Source organism: Physcomitrium patens, chromosome 15 (genome assembly GCF_059467195.1).
Source record: "Physcomitrium patens ecotype Gransden chromosome 15, ASM5946719v1, whole genome shotgun sequence".
Lineage (NCBI taxonomy): Eukaryota > Viridiplantae > Streptophyta > Bryopsida > Funariales > Funariaceae > Physcomitrium > Physcomitrium patens.
This window is the reverse complement of record NC_143424.1, coordinates 8,852,137-8,869,197: the sequence shown is the minus strand read 5'-3', so window position 1 is coordinate 8,869,197 and position 17,061 is coordinate 8,852,137. Positions and strand designations below refer to the sequence as shown.

Sequence of the window (17,061 nt, the reverse complement as noted above, 5' to 3'; positions counted from 1 at the left end):
TTAATTTATTTATTATTATTATATTTAATCTTTTGATTCACTTAATCTATATACTTAGGCGTTTATACATTAAAGTCTAAAAAATCTAAATTTCATAATCTATTATGCTTACCAATACATTTTAAATTCTTTAAAAATTTAATAGAAAATGAGTTTCATACAATTTTTGTAAAAACTATAACTATTTTGTAACCATCTTTAAGATGGTATCAAGTGAATGGATATTTCATCACCAATATTATTTATTATTACTCAATATCTAAGTTTCTGAACAAAATTTTATTTTGTATTAGCTTATAAGTTATAAAAGTCATTGGCAATAAAGCTTCAACAATAAATACACATCTTCTAAACTTTCAAGCATATCTATTCAAACTTATTAAAAGAATAAATTTAATTATTCTTTTTTGTATGGCTTTTGTAGAATTTTGTAAATTTTCTCTCCTGCCACTTCATCCCTTCTTTTCATTTCTCTTTCTTCCTCACTTCTCTATTTTTCTCTTTTTCTTTTTTCATCCTTATCATTTTGCCTTTTTTTTTTTTTTTTTTTTTTTTTTATCTTTTTTTCTTCAATATGTATTTAAAAAAACTCTAAATAAAATATAACATAAAGCACTTCTAATTTAAAACTTGAATGCTGTTTCAAGCCTTACAAAGCTTTTTAAAATGTGTATTCTTATGATTTTCTTCATCAGATGTCATGAATCCCAAATACCAATGAATAATCCTTACTCTCTCGATACTATGGGCACTTTGTAAAGAAAGGTGCACTATACCACAATTGAATTGATATTCTTAGAGTATTAATATTATGTGGCTCACAAGAAAATCACTTGATTCTCGATTAATAATCAACAAAATTGCTTTACAAAAACTTTGTAACTTGTGTATTGCTATTTGTACCCTTGTAATTACTACTTAGTACTATTGATATATTTACTTCTTGTAAACAACTTTAGTTCATTGACTATTTTACATCACATCAATACTTGCCCACCTCACCCATATTCATCCATTGCTCTCCTCAACACCTCTCTGTTCGTTGAACTGAACCCCCGCCCCCCATCCACTCATAAAATCAAGTAGAACAAAATACAAGTCCAAGCTCGTATTAAATGAACAGAGAGTATCACTTCTCGAGATAGGAAACATACTTAGTGATCATAGAAGAAGCTGAACTTTTACTTTAGATATAAAACATTCGTAAAATGGACAGATCGACAACAAGATAGCCCTGCAATGCTCCAGAGAAAAACACATTTCTAAGCGGTGTGTAAAAGAAGCTGTCTGATATATCTAATGATGAAAAGATTGCCATACATTGTAGACTGTGGACAAGCTCAACAAATCGGCAGTTATGACGTAATATGAGCTAACAAGGTCATGGAATCAATGACCAAATGAATCGGACTATCTTTCCAAGCTTCTTGTAATTTAGACACCCATCCCTACACTTAAGCTGCACAAAAAGATGCGGAGTCAGCACAAAACTATTCATTTGTAAAAGCTTCTTTTTAAACTACGATACTCAATTCTAACTACTATTCCGAAGACAAAGACCATTGCGATGTACATCTACGCTAAAATTGCGATGTACGTTTAAGCTGGTAGCTTGAGCTTTTCGTTGTTCTTCCAACTGCAACACACGTCCACAAACACACAATCCCAAACAGTCAGCACTACACCCTATCAACCACTGAATCGACCCCTTAAATTGATGCACGTGCTACTGCAGCAAAAAACCATCCATAGAATAACAAGAGTTGAAAGCCAGTCAGCACCTCTTGAAGTAGTAGTAAAAGAAATCCGCATACAAGGCTGTCTGAACGAGTCCTGCCATCCAGGCTGCATACGACCAATCACAAGTTCAGGGAGTGCACAGGAGTTAATAGTTCATATACTGGTACAGTGCACTAGCGGATGTAAATGAAAGTTTCATCACAAGAAGTCATTCAAAAATAACCAAATGAACTGAAGTGATTAAAATAAAAGATCACAAACTATCACTTACTTATCCATTGACGGTAATGACTTTCCGTCAGGTACCGATAAACCCAGTTGATGAGGTAGAATCCACGATAAGCTCTGCCGAAAAGGGGAATCCACAATGAAACACAGAAAGACCTATCTTTGAGAACATATACATTATCGTGGTATGGTGCACTATCTGTTACACTCATGCCTCACTACTATAGCAAACAAACGACAACACATTTTGAGATAAGGACATACCCAAGGAAAAACACATAGTTGCCTGTTAAATTGTCTACATTTCTTGTCCTTTGCAATAAAACCAACTGTGGTATTATGGCAACCGCCTCCAAATACAGAGAGAAGGTCCACAAAACCTGTTCCACGTTAACAAAAATGAGACATTCACCCATTAGACTGGGAACAGAGTCACTATTATAAGGATGAAAGAAACAGGAGTAGTGGAATCCTAAACCACAGTTCCAAAGTGTAACGTATGTGATGGCAATAAGGCAAAATCCACATAGAGTGATAACTTAACCTCCAAAAAGTTGTGTAATTGAATACTTGCAAAATGAAATTAAAAAAATAAATAAATAAATAAATAACAAAAACAAACAAACAAACAAACAAAAACTTTAAATTAATAACTACCCGTCCAGAATAAGGACGCAGACTTATGAACATGATAGGCACCAGCAGAGAGAAAGTGCATAACACATTTCAAACAGCACTCAGAGTAGGTCTTAATACTGTAATAGAAGCTCTTTTCCATCTTTTGCACGACCTTGTTTCCCTAGGTTTCCTCTTCATTACCAATGATAACATCCTTCAAGTCCTCAGATGATTACATTACCTCCCGGAAAGTGAACCTGTTGTTCAGAACCAGAGCTAGCAGTAGACATGGCGCAATCAGGAAATAGTGCCGGAAATTGTCGTTGCTCTTGTCATACGACAGCCGCACTGTCTTATGATATCTCATGTACCACACGATAGAGAATGAGGTGCCCAGAAATATTAACTTCATCAAAGTATTGTATAGAGATATATAAGAGACGAAAATGTCCAGATACCGCGTGACAAATACTAAGGCATACAGTTCCTGAGTCCTTAACGAAATCCCTGAAATAACACCAAAAAACAACAACCCATTAAGGCTTGCAACTACAAACACAGGAGCCTCCACGTGTGATCAATAGAACACTGACAGTTGAACACCGATAATCTGTAAAACATCAAACTTCTGAGGTACAATACTAGAGCACATTCCATCTTAAACGTAAAGCGCCTCAGCTACAGGTGTCAAGGCATCAAAAAAGCGGACAAGGTCCTACTTATACACGTTAGATGGAACGCACAAAGAAAAATTATTCCTACCACTCCTCAAATTGCTCAGGCACACATTATTCAAATTGGATCTTGGAAGAGTAGTGAGTTGATAGAATACCGAAACTTCTTCTAAGCTTCATTAAATTTGAACTTAAAACCCACTTCAAATTTCACATAAAATAATCGGGGCGGCAACACTTGTGACTACAAAAAATGAGCAGGAAATATTCCAGCGAACAAAATATGAGAAGGAGAATACCCGCGCATGACTTGATGGTATGGATCTTTAACAGCAACACGATTATACTCATCAAGTGCGTCAAATCCCCGATAAGCCTGAAGATATTCATCTTGACAGCTTTGTATGTTCAACCTTTCAACTACTGCACATTACAGATCAAACTATCATTGCATGTTTCGTAACATGACTACCATGTCTGAAGAGCAAAGCAAAAAAAAAAAAAAAAAAAAAAAAAAACAAAAACCCCAGACAAGCACCCACAACGACATTTCACTCGATTCTACCCAACAAATGTCCCTCCGCTCGAAACGAACTTGGGCTCGCACCTATCGGATTCGTCTCGACCCAACTCAAAAGCTTTTCTCGACACGAACCACCGCAGTCAACGCCTCAACCCTAACACCTCCCGACGGTAGTGACTGTACCGAGAGAGGTGACTCTTTCGCACCCACAACATCAATTCAATGGATCTGTAAATTGATACCTTTTTCAACTTCAATGGGGGATGGGTGTGTCGACGATTGGAACTCCGATCAAGTGTACCTCTTCTACACGTGGGAGCTATCGAGACATGAGCAACGCCGTCTTCGCTCGTCGTCTCGCTTTCTCGTGTCTACGCGCTCCCCACAAACCCACCTCGTGTCGGGCTGCATGAAAACCGGTGTAACGATATCCGCAGATATAAATTGATCCCCTCGGACGGATAAGGGTATGTGAATTCCCGTGTATCAACTGGGTGTGTTCCCCAACTGTCGCTTGCCTTGCACTTGTTCCTTCGATGGCTGGGTACCACCATCAGTCAAGAATAATCACATTCGTTTCTTAAATTTGATTTGCTTAATTTTTCAAAGAATGCAAAGAAATTCAATACAAAATATGTTTTGTTACAGTAGTTTCTTACAATGTTGTAGAAGAAAAATTTAGAATGTAGTTGAATTCAAATAAGTAAGAACATACAGCACAAAATGACTTAGTTGAAAGAATTTGTTCTCAAAATTGCCCTCAAAAGGTTTTGGTGAACAGTGACCTTAAACCATGAAACAACTGCAAGAAGTTGCATCAAAACAGATTAACTTGAACCCCAATCACAAAATCCCAATTTTATCTAGTACAAAAGTAGCACAAATGCTAACCCCAACCATCTTGTAGCAAGAGAATGTGGGGGAGACCTTCAAGTAAAGTCATACTAAGTAAACAAAAAAAGCAATGGAAACAACATCTCTATAAAATATGAAAACGGTACACATTTACTTGGAGCAGAAGAAGTGGAAGGGAAACAGCGAGGGGCGTGATGTGGGTGAAGCAGCAGGAAACGAGTGGAACCCAAGTCTCCAAAAGACGCCAGCTATCTGTGTGTGCAGCAAGCAAAGCCACATTTTCAAGGCACATACACACTCAACGTTATCAAGGCACACTTTTACAAACATATACACACTCACATACACACACATTCATTCAACAGACCTGCCCCCAGAGCCAAAGCCATGGCTGCTGCTTGATCACAACACCACCACCACCACCATCCTTTCCTGGATATCCAACACTAGCAAGCACCTCTCTCTCTCTCTCTCGCTCTTATCTGTGGCTTTAGACTGACTATGACTATGGCGTCCAGGCTGCACACTCCCTGTCTCTCCCACATTCTCTTGCTACAGCTATTGTTGCTATGTTGTCTCTTTGCGCTTCCTTCCTATGCCGACATTAGCAGTGGCACCTCTGACGGTGCTGAGGAGTGGGGCTACACTGACGTGCGCCCTGGTGAGTTTTTGGTTTGGATTTCGTGGGATTCAGAGTCGTGTTTTGTGTGAGGGAAGTGATTCCGTTGACGGTGTTTGTGGAGTTGGGTTTCTGGTTTCTACGCGTGGGTGATGAATTGTTTGTCACGTTTGGGAAGTTGCGTTCGGTAGCTGAAATAGGGTTTTTGAGCCTGAGCGCTGGGTTATGAAGGTTCTGTGTGCGAGGGTTTGTCATTTGTGGATGGGATTTGAATTTGGGGATTGAATGCAAGTTCGTGGATTGAAGATTGTGATTGGAGGGATTGCGCAACGATCCCGTCCATGTGATGGATTCCTTAGCATTGAAACATGACCAATGTTTTAGTCCGTGGACTTTGCCTTCATCCTTGCATTTGAATTCTTCCAATTATGCCTGAATCGTAAGGAATGTGCTGGATTTTTAAATAAATTAAAATTTGATTTTTTTTTTCTCTCTTTCTTTTTACTTTTCTTTCGTTTCTGATTAGTTTTTTTAATTCTGGGCTTGGTGTATCATGAAAGTTGTAGCTTTGGATGACTTTATGTCAAAATGTTCAGAAGGACTGATTTCAAAGCAAACTGATCGAGTTGGTAGAGATGTAGTATGTACATTGTTAAGAGGTTCAACGCAATGTCACTGTGCAGGGGCCCACATGTTTTGGTGGTTGTATTACAACGAAAAGGACTCTACACCCAGCAATTTGCCCCTTGTCTTGTGGCTGCAGGGTGGTCCTGTAAGTTTCTTCAGAAGTTCCGATGATTCATTCAGTGCAAGTCGGCAATGATTTTATTCTTGCAGTTGTTAGCTTCTCCCAGCACTCGTGTTCATTCTCAGGAGGCATCTGTCTCAGTTACATATTAGACCAAGCATACATGCTGATTAGAAAGAGAATAGCTGGTATTCTGTAACGGCGTTCCTCTGATGATTTCTCAACGCTCATTATCGTTGTATGATGTGGATATCATGGACCTTAATAGCTCCGACGCAAGGTTCTATTTCGGCCATGTCCAGCCATTCTGTGAAACTGAAAAAGTAACGCCCATTTCTGCAGGGTGCATCTGGGGCTGGATATGGAAACTTCCACGAAGTGGGACCCCTAACAGTTGATTTGAAGCCTCGGAGCAGTACATGGTTGAATGTGGCCCACTTGCTCTTCGTGGTAATTTTGGTTTTGCTCTCCCTGTATGGTTTAAAAAGTTTCATTACATTTGATTTGATCCGCTTCGTAAATTCAATGCTACCTGATTATGTTTGTTCTCGATTGAAAACTGAATTTCAGCAATGATTTCCCTTTGTTCCTGTCAATCCATCCTAGTAAATTTTTTACTCTGCGCACACCAAAATGCATGGTTGATTTCACTGTTGTCTAGGCAAGAGCATGTTCTTGAAAACCAATGCTGTGAAGATTTTGAGTTTGCTGAGTGCTGAAGTTGTGGTGATGTGGGATTTCTGTATTTGACTCGACGAATAGGACAACCCTGTGGGTACAGGTATACATCCCCTTTTTCTCTGTAATCTTCTCTTAATAAGTCACTTCTGTATCGTGGACCAATAAATTTGTTAGGGTTCATCTCTCATTACGTTGCAACTGCTTAACTGTTGTCTTCTAGTCGTATTAAGGATCGAAGAGTACGACTAGAAGGTGGCGGTGTTATCAAGCCGCGTTAATGTACGTGCATTTTGGTTGTCCAGGTTTTAGTTATGTGGTGAATGCGACCCTTCTTACAAGGAACAACAAACAGGCCACAACAGACTTGGTGACCTTCTTGGGAAAGTTTTTTGATTCTCACAAAGCGCTTCACAAATCGCCATTCTTTGTTGTTGCTGAGTCTTATGGAGGCAAGTTTGCTTCTGAGTTGGGCGTTGCACTGAAGGAGAAAATCGATGCAGGTTCTCTAAGCATCAACTTTAGAGGTGAATGATCAGTTGATTTTCATCGTTACTGCACTATTCATGCGTTCTGGATTCAAAATATTGATCTGGTGTATTCTTGAGAAAATCCTCAAGACAGCTGCAAGTTCCTTTGAAGGCTAATATCTGCACATAAATAATTATTCTTCGCATTACGGAGATGTGATTTTACACCTGCAGGTGTTGCGCTTGGAGATACCTGGATTTCACCCATTGACTTCTTAGTACGTACACAGTATTCATTAAATCATTTTACCATTATTCCGATCAGATACTTTGTTACGCTGTCTGGTTTATGAGCTGTGAACGTGGTTATCGTTTTGCTGAATTCTACGCTTTGCTTTGTAGTCTATACGGTTTTCAAAGTGCAGCATTGTTTATGTTTTCAATATTAAACTGTAGAGGATAGGTCTGTTTGAAACGACTTGATTGACGAGATTAACTTTCTTGGACATCATTTCTAACAACTTTCATCCGATACAGTATGCGTGGCCTCCGCTCTTGCAATCTTTCTCGCTGGTTGATGAAGCAGCAGCCCGCAATCTTCTCAGGTATGTTTTTTACAGAAACTACCCTTGGTCCTAAGCAATAGAGGTGATGAGGCGTCTTATGAAACTCTCTGCTATTCAGGTGGTTGGAAAGAATATCAAGTGCCTTTTTCATGACCTTACGATCTCACCCAGTTTTTAGCGGAAACCATGGATTGAATCCGAATCAAAACTTTGGATGTGTCTTACTAGTTATGCAGATTCAGCGGAATCCGAAATGAAAGTTGGGAATTTCTTAAATGCGACCTATATCTGGGGTGACATGGAGGAGGCTGTTTTGAGAGTTACAGACAATGTGGTATGTGCATATCACTATTTTCTTTCCACAGGAATCCATAGGTCGCTTGTGACGAGTCTCATCGCTAGGATAGTCCTATTTACAAAGTGAACTGTTTAGGGTTTCTGTTTCGTTATTCCTGTCTACCACGTAAGAGTTGTTTAATTGTGAACGGTTGCATTCTTCTTCAATAAAATATCTCATCTAGGTATTTTTGTACGTTGCAAGTAAATGTTACAATGCACGATTTTCAATACGTCGTCACTGATGTTTTTTTTGGGGGTTTCGGAGCAGGATTTTTACAACATGTTGAAGCATGATAATAGCGAGTCTTTATCCTTAAATGCACAAGGGCTATCCAGACTGGCTGCTCGACGTCTCGCAGTCACCCAATCTGCAGACTTAGCACAAGTTATGAATGGGCCTATCCGGGAGAAACTGGGGATTATTCCGAGCAACATTAGGTCAAACTTTCTTTTAACCTCTATCAAGAACTGTCTTTTCAAAAAGTATGAAAGCAATGTTCAAGGCTTTTGTAAGAGTCTTCTTAGTTTGGTATGAGGTGTCAAAATGGGGTCATTATGCAATGCACTTTTGAAGTGTGATTGCCATCGTAGCTTAATGTTTTGCTTGCTGGCTTGCAGCTGGTCAGAATCTTCAGGTGTGGTGTTTAATGCACTTGGTGAAGACTTCATGAAAGACACTATAAATGAGGTGATACTCTGAAGTCTTCATTATTCATTTCATTCCTCTTGTGTTGCAAACTATGGACGATTTCCCGAGGTTCTCACGTATACTTTACATAATATGTACTGCGTTGTTTAAGAAAATAACTGAATGCTCCGGTTGGGATTATGCATCTCATTCGATACTTCTGAAGCTTTGCAATTGGATGAAATAGGGACGCATTGAAATGTAGGTCATGCAAGTTGGAGAGAAGGAGTCCTGACATTTGCATTATCATTTGCAGGTTGATGAATTATTAGCTGCAGGAGTGAATGTGACCATATATAGTGGACAAGTGAGTCACTTCATTACTTATTCACTTGATCTGATTTTTTTGGATGACTTGTCCGTATCAAACCTCTTTAAGTGATCTCATCCTTCTGTTATAGACTTCACGTATCATACTCCATGGAGGCTCCCTTCAACTATCTGCAAATTCGTACCCGATTCCAGGATCAGATGAAGGCAAACATTCGAAGGGAATAATCCTCATGCTGTGATTGTTTCTAGGTTTCGAGAATTTGGAATAGGAATATGAAATGTTTTTGTGTTTTTGAAGACCGGAACTGTACTTCTGTTCATTGCAGCTGGACCTGATTTGCTGTACCACGGGAACAGAGGCTTGGGTTCAGAAGTTGAAGTAAGTTTTGAATCGATTTAAGTTCATATGCAATCACTATTTTCCTATGCACGAGTTGAAATCGGAAAAAAAATTGATAACAAATACTGTGTAATGGGTTGCAAACAAAGTAACCCAGTACTTTAGATACTAAGAGATGCCTGTTACAGATGGTCAGGTCTTTCCGAATTTCTATCTGCTAAGCGAACTCCTCTGTACTGTGAGGGCGATCGTCAGACGCAAGCATTTGTGAAAAGACACAAAAATTTGAGCTTCTATTGGATTATGAATGCAGGCCATATGGTAACCTTTCCCCGAGCCAGACTTGCTCCGCTACATTTTCACCCTTGCTCTGAATAGGGCAGACCTTAATCTGCCATCCTCAGTTTTCTGAAGCCACGCAAAACTTAGTTTTCAGCATGTTCAAAAGGACCTTTACAAGTTTCTTATGTAGTTGGACAAAACGTGGGCCTTTCCAATTTTATTCCTTTGTTGATTCTTGTGTATTTTGAACCACAGGTACCTACTGATAATCCATGCATGGCGCTAAAGATGCTGCAGCTTGTTACTGGACAATCAAGCCCTGGTTTAAGGCTTCAGGCAACTTTCTAAACGATGTGCTGTAAGAAAGCTCTCACTCTATGGTGCCACATGATTGTTTACACTACCTTCCCTCTTCCTAGCCAATCCAGGTACAGATCGAATGGCTGTGAGGGAGACACTTCAGACTGGGTGTGTAGATTCGATGTTAAACAAGAATTTCTGTACCACTTCATTGACGCTATGCCGTTGTGGTCATTTGCCTGATCTACATCGAAGCTCCTCATATAGTTTGAGATTGTAGCAGATTTTGTGCAGTGACTCTTTGTTGAACTTGCTAGATAGTGACGTCAAGCGCCCTCCACCTTGCAAGTTTGAAAAGGGGAGTGTTGTAGGATATGACTTTGATTAGACTTTCTCTTGGATTTTCTTCATACTGACTCACTGTTGGCAGCAATAAATACCTCTTTACATCAAGAGGTTGAAGTTACTGCATTGTGTGCCATTATGGGTATTGTTGACCTTTGCTATAGCATGTTGAAGGTTGAATGCATTGGTAGCAAAGTTCAGACTATAATACAGAAAGGAATCCATGAGGATGAAGAATGGAGAAGGTATATATAGTGAGAGCTCAAGCAGCATGAGTCCACAATGGTGTTTCTATTCCTACTCCAAATAAGTTGGACCTCAGTCTGACCATGTTATGTGGATCTTATGTTTTTCTTTCAGATTTGTTATAATATATTGGTGCACATTGGTACACATTATTTGGTGTATATATTCTCTTTTGGGTAACTATTTCATCAAGATTTTCAATGATATTAATTTCCAAGGAATGACGTTAAAAAATGTGTTGACTTTGTATAAAAATTTCTATAACATGGTTTTTTGTTGTACAAATAATCCTAGTATTGACAATGTTGGTAAAGTCTGACTTGTTTTAACAAGGTTTATAGTTCGATTTTCTAGAATTTTTGAAATTGTTGAATTTACGATTATATTTGTATAATTTTGTTGGTTCCAGCATCAGTTGACTGTGGACAGTATGTTATCGTTTGAAGGTTTTATCCAAATGATTCATTATTAGGTCTAAACTCATAGTTCAGGGTTTTAAACCCACCATACGTGCTAATCTATCTCATTCTCTAATCCATGATCATTCAAACACGTTAAAGCACAATGGCGCTATTCTTTGCATCCATTAATGCGATGCGCTTATTAATTCACATGACGTTTATTCCGTTTTTTCAAAAAGTATTTATGCTAGACTCAAATACATTTCCCCAAAAAAATGAGTTCAAAAATAATAATGTTTTTTTTACATAGCTAAAAGCTCGAACCAACTATATCTGCATATATATATATATATATATAAACCCATATACTTGGAACACTTCAAAGAAAGCATAACTAAATAAATGAAACCAAACAGCCAGCTACAATGAAAATTTATTGCTGGCCAAGATATATTTGATTTCTTTCAGGATGGGACGGTGGCCCACACGCATTAAACGGATATAAGAAGCAGGGTGCAAGAGCGTGGGAGGCGCCTATGACCAAGCCATCAGTGGAAAGGGAGAGGTGGAGGCAGGGGTTGTACATCAAGGGATGGATGAAAGGAACGAAACAAGGAAGGAGGAGGAACCTTATCCGTCCTCGCCTCGAAGCTCCGAATCCTGGGCCTTCAAACGAGAGTCTCCCAGCTCGTCTTGTTATTGTTTGCCTTGCAACTGCAACCTCACAATCTCTGCATTGCATTCCGAGGGTGAGAGTTGGAGATACCGAGAGCGCTTGCACTGTTAATTCGGAATTCGGTAGGAATCGTGGCCATGGCGTCGCTCGTTGCGGTTCCCTCCTCGCTGTGCTGCTCCTCCTCCACATTCTTCAAGGCTCTCCCGATGCCGAGCGCAGCCGCGGTCTCGTCGTCGTCGTCGTCGTCGTCGTCTGTCTCTTTGCCTGCCATTGTATGCGGCCGGGGTGACAAGCGCACTGCCAAGGGCAAGCGAGCGCGCGGCTCGTTCGGCAACTGTCGTCCTAAGGATTCCTCCAAGGGGACTGGATTGGCGATCACGCCGCTGCCGCCACGCACCAAGAAGGAAGTCGAGGATACCGAGTTCATCAACGTGGAGATTGACGAGAGTCTCTTCAACAGGCAATGAGGATTTTTTAAATTTTTGGCTATCCATGCTTCGTGCCGCTCTTCACAGCCATCGCCATAGCCAGTTTTGGAGCATCAATATCAGCGCAGGGGGTGTCATGTGTTCTGATATTCTTGATTTTAAATCTTCAAGCTAGCGCTTCGTCTATTTTGCACCTTATCTGTCATATGATTAATTTCCTTTGACTGTTGTCGTTGATGCGTCGTTGATTATGTCATGCTTCTCTGCTTCTCCTATTAAGTACCTCCGTTCATTTGCACTCAATAGAAAAGTTCTGGGACTCGTGAACAGAATATATTTCGGGACGGGCAATTTTCTTTAATATTGGTTATAATTTCAGTTATAAGAATTTGGAACTTATAGATTGGTTAGTTTTTTGCAAGTCTGACTCTGAATTCTCACATGGTCTAATATAATTTCCACTTGAATTTTGAATGGACTCAATAGGATGATTGGACTAATGTTCTTACATATACGGTTCCCTTGCTGTTGCTCCTGCTGCCCCATCGACAGTCGTATTTTTCAAATGCTGACATGCTTGCTGATAAGGCCAGTCGAATTCTAAACCTAGATTCACTTCACTATTGTTCTAAGTCATCGAAAGGATTGGAGGAATTCAATTGCATTACACTGAACAGAATATGATGTGATTTCTAGAGAAGAATTGATTCATCACCTCAATTGTGAGAGTTTGGTATCACGTACATAGTTCACAAGTGTTGGCATTGTAGGTCAACCAGTTTTAGGACGGCAACTTCCATGACAGCGAAGGTCGTTTACTTCTCTGTGCAACGTATGGGATATATGGCTAGAATTGTTTTCAAATGATGTGCTGTGAAGTTGAATTTCATCTTACTCCAATTCATGTTCTGTTTTCTTCTACGTTAGATTTGGTTGTAGAATGTGACTTAAAGATTAGGCTTCATGTCCAGAAGCTTTTAGAGCTTGACTTTTGACAGTACATTGAGCTTTGTGTATTATGAATGTAAATGAGATATTTGTATTACATACGCTCATATAAACTAGTAAAATTTTAAATAAATGGTGTTTGTTTGGGATGATTGGAAGTTAAGGTAAAATTATATATGCTCGAATATAGCCTGTGACTTTTCCTGTACATAAATGTCAATTCTTTTATTTTGTTGTGGTATGGAATACAAATAAGACACCAAACTTGTGAAATAATTTCGTAATTTACATTGATTAAATTTTTTTGTCTGTCATTTGTACAACATTCAATGTACCATTGCTGCGATTAATGGTACAGAAATGAAGTCAATTCTATTTAGAAGTCTGAATTTTTAGGTTTGATTGCAACTATCGATTCAGGTTAATTTTCCTGAATTGAATTCTTTTTGTAATTGTATATGTAAGTATAACACAATACATTGAGGTAACCATAATTTTCAACATATATTTTCAAAGACTGAAAATAATGAAAGAGTAAGCTAAATAAGAATAAAGAGTATATAACAAGAATTAATGATTATACAGTAAATTTGATTGTTTCCTAAAGTTTAAATTTTTTATCCTATTCACTTATTAAAATAATCAAATCGGTTTATTTATAATTCGAGAAGAAACTGGAAAATGTGAATAACTTAGAATTAATTTAAGCTGGAAAAATATAATTAAGTGTTTTAATATATACCACATATCAATTGGCATTTTAGTTGAATTTTGATTAAATAATTATCTATGCAAAGAGTTGTGAGTCATTTCTGAGAGTGACGAGTGATCTTTTTGAAATTAAGGGCAATATTTTCAGAGTTGAATCCGTCAATTTCCCAATTTAAAAAAGGTTTCAAATTCAAATATCGATCAAGTCACAATTTTTTTTGTCTTACATACATTTGTGAATTCTAAATTGTGTTCAACTTAACAAACTGAATTGTATTATAAGATTAAAATTTGAGTTTAAATTAGACTCAACATTAATGTATGAAATTTGGCATTGAAGTAAAAACGAATATTGCATTGTTCTCCAAAAGAATGTATGTTAAGTAAAAAAAATAAACATTCTCATAAAATATGTCCAATAAAGTAAACATCATTAGACTCACTGGAAAAACATTGTTGCATTATTTGAAGGGAGCAATAAATTCTTTAAAACATGACTTACTATTTTAGAAGACATTCATATAGAAGGTGAATAAAGGATAACGTACCTGATACTCAAAATAAACGATGTCATTTTAGTTACAGCTTTCAAGCTAAATAAATAAATTATTAATTTTGAATGTCAAACTGAAAAATCATTAAGGCCAAAACAATTTCTTCTAAAATTTTACAAGATTAAAACTTAACAGCTTCAATTCTTACATCTGAAAGTGACAATGTGTGTGTATATATATATATATATATATATATACTCTTATTAATAGATATGGTAAGAAGTTATCTATTAACAGTCAAGTTTGTGAAACAGTGCAAGATGTGTGACAAAAGAATACAGAATGGTTAGACGGAAGATGAACTCAATTTAATTTACCAAACTTACCATAGCTGAAGACAAACAGATTTAGTTCAAAGTCGCACATAGCAAGGACACTACTGAGGGGCAGCACTTGAAAGCATTCTCATGAAGCACCTCAATTGAAGCTTATTGTCTCATAGCTACTACAAGATACAAGAAGCAATAAAGAATAAAGCGTTTCATATAAGCTAATGTGCATTGTATGACAAGCCTTCATGTTCAGTCATCGTCCACTGCGTGCTCTTCAAGATCACGGTGGAACTCCTCGTCCGACCTCACACATCCGCAGAAGTTGCATTCCATGGATCCCTCTAGCCCTTGGTGATCCAATTCGCCTGGAGGTAAGGGCGCCATGGTGCCTCCACATCCTTCCACAGGACAGAGGTATTTTACGAAAAACATGGCGTGGCCAAAATCATCTTCATCGTCATCGTCATCGTCAATACTCTCGACATCCTCCAATGTAGCCTCTCCTTTACCTAGTTCTAGTTCTCCATTGCTATAACCTTCATCTTCTTCGTCTTGCTCTTCATCTTCGTCTTTCCATTTCGATTCCACATTACATCTAGCACACGTGCACCAAAATCCATACTCTTCTTGCAACTTCTGCTGCCGATCTCCGTAGGGCCAATCAACAGGAAAATAGCTCAAACACACCTCAGTACCCTCCTCCATATCGTGCAGAGCACGAACGATGACATCTGTGTTTCCGTCTCCATCTATATCTACATATTCAAATCTACAAGCATTGGGCAGGCAGTCATGATTAAACATAGAAGCTTGTGCAAACATCGCATACCCCCGGACCTTCCTCTCCTCTCCAGCACAGGAAGGCGCCATTAGCCCAAACGTATTGCAAGCGTCTCGCGCCAATAACTTCCCTGTCAGCTCCAACGAAAGCTCCAACGAAGCCCCGCCATCCAATTTACCGAAAATTTCCACCACAAAATCATGCAAACTCTTCACCACCTCTTCATCACACTCCTGCCCTTCCAACTCCAACAATTTCGCAAACGCTAGCGGATCCTCCACCGCCAAATTATATGCCGCGATCAGAAACCGCGCCAGCGTTCGATGCTCCAAAGAAAACTTGTCCTTACTCTTCTGCAGCATAGCGATCCCTGAACAAACTCGCGTGTTATGACTACCAACCCGGGCCGATTCGAAACAGGATTTTCCACAGAACGTGGCTCCATCACAGGCAGAGCACGGCACTTTCTCCCGACCTGGCAGCGACAACACTCGCATACAGTTGCTGCAAAAGGCCGTGCTCTCCGCAGATTCCGCTTCCTGGTATAACAAGAGAGGTGATTCCCGCAGCAGGACCGCACCTGCTCGTAACATTCGCGTTGCAACCATGCCGCGCCCGCGCCCAGCGATGACTTCCTGCCGCAGGGCCATGGCTGCCGCTGCGCAAGCTGAATTCCAAACTCCGCCTCCCTGCTGTGCAGCCTGGTTCCGCCTCTGCCTCCTTACTCCCACCTCCAAACCCCAAAACCCCCAACCCTTTTCACATTCCCGGGACCTACCCCGCATACGTCATTGCTGATGCGTCTCGTATTTAGGTTCGGTTCTTGAATACAATACGCATATATGCACCAAGTGGAAGTATTTTCGTCTATAGGTGTACAATTATAATAATCCCTTTCGTTTTTGTGTCAAGTTCATGGACATTAGAAATTTAATTTTTCTTTTGGATAAAACCATATAAACTAATAATAATAATAAATAACGACATTTTGATCAATGGATGAGATTGTAAGAGAAATTTGATAAGATATAATTATATTTATGTACGTAAATTATACATAAAATATTAATGTGCCTTATAATTAACATATATATAAAAATTCTTCTCAAAAAATTGAAATTTACATATTTGAAAATGTTCACATAATTAAATACTTTTTGTAAGTTAAAGTATGAATTTTTTTAAGTTCATTTTTAAAAAAAAAATATCATTTTCTTATAAAATATTTTTTATAACGTTTTTAAAACTTTTTCTATGTGGTATATTAAAATACTTAAAAAACTAATCTAAATCATAGTACATAAATATCAAAGATGTGAAAATATATATAAATCTAAAATCAATTCAAATTTAGAAATCTATGTTAGATTATAGGTGCATGAATAAATACTTACATCTATAAGTTTAACAAATGCAAGTAAGTTATTTAGATACATAAAAAATAAAAGAAAATTTCTTTGTGAGATTTGAATTAGTACAATTGTGAATTTTAAAAAATATGTAATAGATTTTTTTAAAAAAATAAATAATAAAATAAAAGGTGGATTTTAAATCTTTTTTTGGTTTTTATTTATAGATTAATATCATAAAAATATTTAGATTATAAATCATAAATTTTAAAATTAATTTTATAGAATTAATTCTTTTATCTCTATGTTATATTTATTAATTTTTAAAATTCATATTTTAGTTAAAAAATATATATTTTTATTTTTAAATCTTGTATATATATAATTTTTTTATGTATGTATTTATTTT

General features: G+C 38.0%; 3 protein-coding genes across 5 annotated transcripts; 1 reads left to right on the top strand and 2 right to left on the bottom strand.

Moving 5' to 3' along the window:
* Positions 1–1,274: 1,274 nt before the first annotated feature.
* On the bottom strand, positions 1,275–4,130 carry LOC112292857 (ER lumen protein-retaining receptor). Of its 3 annotated transcripts, none has more exons than XM_024541755.3 (7): positions 3,868–4,130; positions 3,560–3,683; positions 2,828–3,093; positions 2,233–2,348; positions 2,012–2,085; positions 1,782–1,845; positions 1,275–1,636 (listed from the first exon to the last, which is right to left on the bottom strand). In XM_024541755.3, the coding sequence occupies exons 2-7, from the start codon at positions 3,648–3,650 to the stop codon at positions 1,600–1,602; spliced, it is 648 nt and encodes a 215-aa protein (XP_024397523.1). In that variant the 5' UTR covers positions 3,651–3,683; positions 3,868–4,130; the 3' UTR covers positions 1,275–1,599. The 3 variants fall into 3 exon arrangements, with proteins under 3 accessions (XP_024397523.1, XP_024397522.1, XP_073395355.1); XM_024541754.3 differs by having other exon boundaries at positions 4,026–4,130; XM_073539254.2 differs by having other exon boundaries at positions 3,560–3,680; positions 4,026–4,130.
* Positions 4,131–4,917: 787 nt separating this feature from the next.
* Positions 4,918–10,407, top strand: LOC112292855 (uncharacterized). Its single transcript, XM_024541752.3, has 14 exons — positions 4,918–5,299; positions 5,941–6,029; positions 6,348–6,455; positions 6,768–6,786; positions 6,989–7,210; positions 7,388–7,431; positions 7,691–7,758; positions 7,948–8,053; positions 8,327–8,496; positions 8,677–8,746; positions 9,003–9,053; positions 9,346–9,398; positions 9,548–9,680; positions 9,897–10,407. The coding sequence occupies exons 1-14, from the start codon at positions 5,140–5,142 to the stop codon at positions 9,987–9,989; spliced, it is 1,386 nt and encodes a 461-aa protein (XP_024397520.1). The 5' UTR covers positions 4,918–5,139; the 3' UTR covers positions 9,990–10,407.
* A 4,129-nt stretch (positions 10,408–14,536) lies between these two features.
* LOC112292856 (histone-lysine N-methyltransferase ASHR2) lies at positions 14,537–16,031 on the bottom strand. The gene has a single exon (XM_024541753.3). It carries the CDS (start codon positions 15,951–15,953, stop codon positions 14,772–14,774), a length of 1,182 nt encoding a protein of 393 aa, XP_024397521.1. The 5' UTR covers positions 15,954–16,031; the 3' UTR covers positions 14,537–14,771.
* Between the last annotated feature and the right edge of the window lie 1,030 nt (positions 16,032–17,061).

Bases quoted from the DNA above. Each gene is read 5' to 3' on its own strand.
- LOC112292857 (XM_024541755.3), bottom strand. From the start codon at position 3,650: ATGAATATCTTCAGGCTTATCGGGGATTTGACGCACTTGATGAGTATA. The intron at 2,086-2,232 runs GTATGTCCTTAT...CCTTTTCGGCAG, and splicing joins AACTATGTGTTTTTCCTTGG to AGCTTATCGTGGATTCTACC. The intron at 1,637-1,781 runs GTGCTGACTGGC...CGTGTGTTGCAG, and splicing joins TTTTACTACTACTTCAAGAG to TTGGAAGAACAACGAAAAGC.
- LOC112292855 (XM_024541752.3), top strand. From the start codon at position 5,140: ATGACTATGGCGTCCAGGCTGCACACTCCCTGTCTCTCCCACATTCTC. The intron at 6,030-6,347 runs GTAAGTTTCTTC...CCATTTCTGCAG, and splicing joins TGTGGCTGCAGGGTGGTCCT to GGTGCATCTGGGGCTGGATA. The intron at 8,747-9,002 runs GTGATACTCTGA...TATCATTTGCAG, and splicing joins TGAAAGACACTATAAATGAG to GTTGATGAATTATTAGCTGC.
- LOC112292856 (XM_024541753.3), bottom strand. From the start codon at position 15,953: ATGGCCCTGCGGCAGGAAGTCATCGCTGGGCGCGGGCGCGGCATGGTT.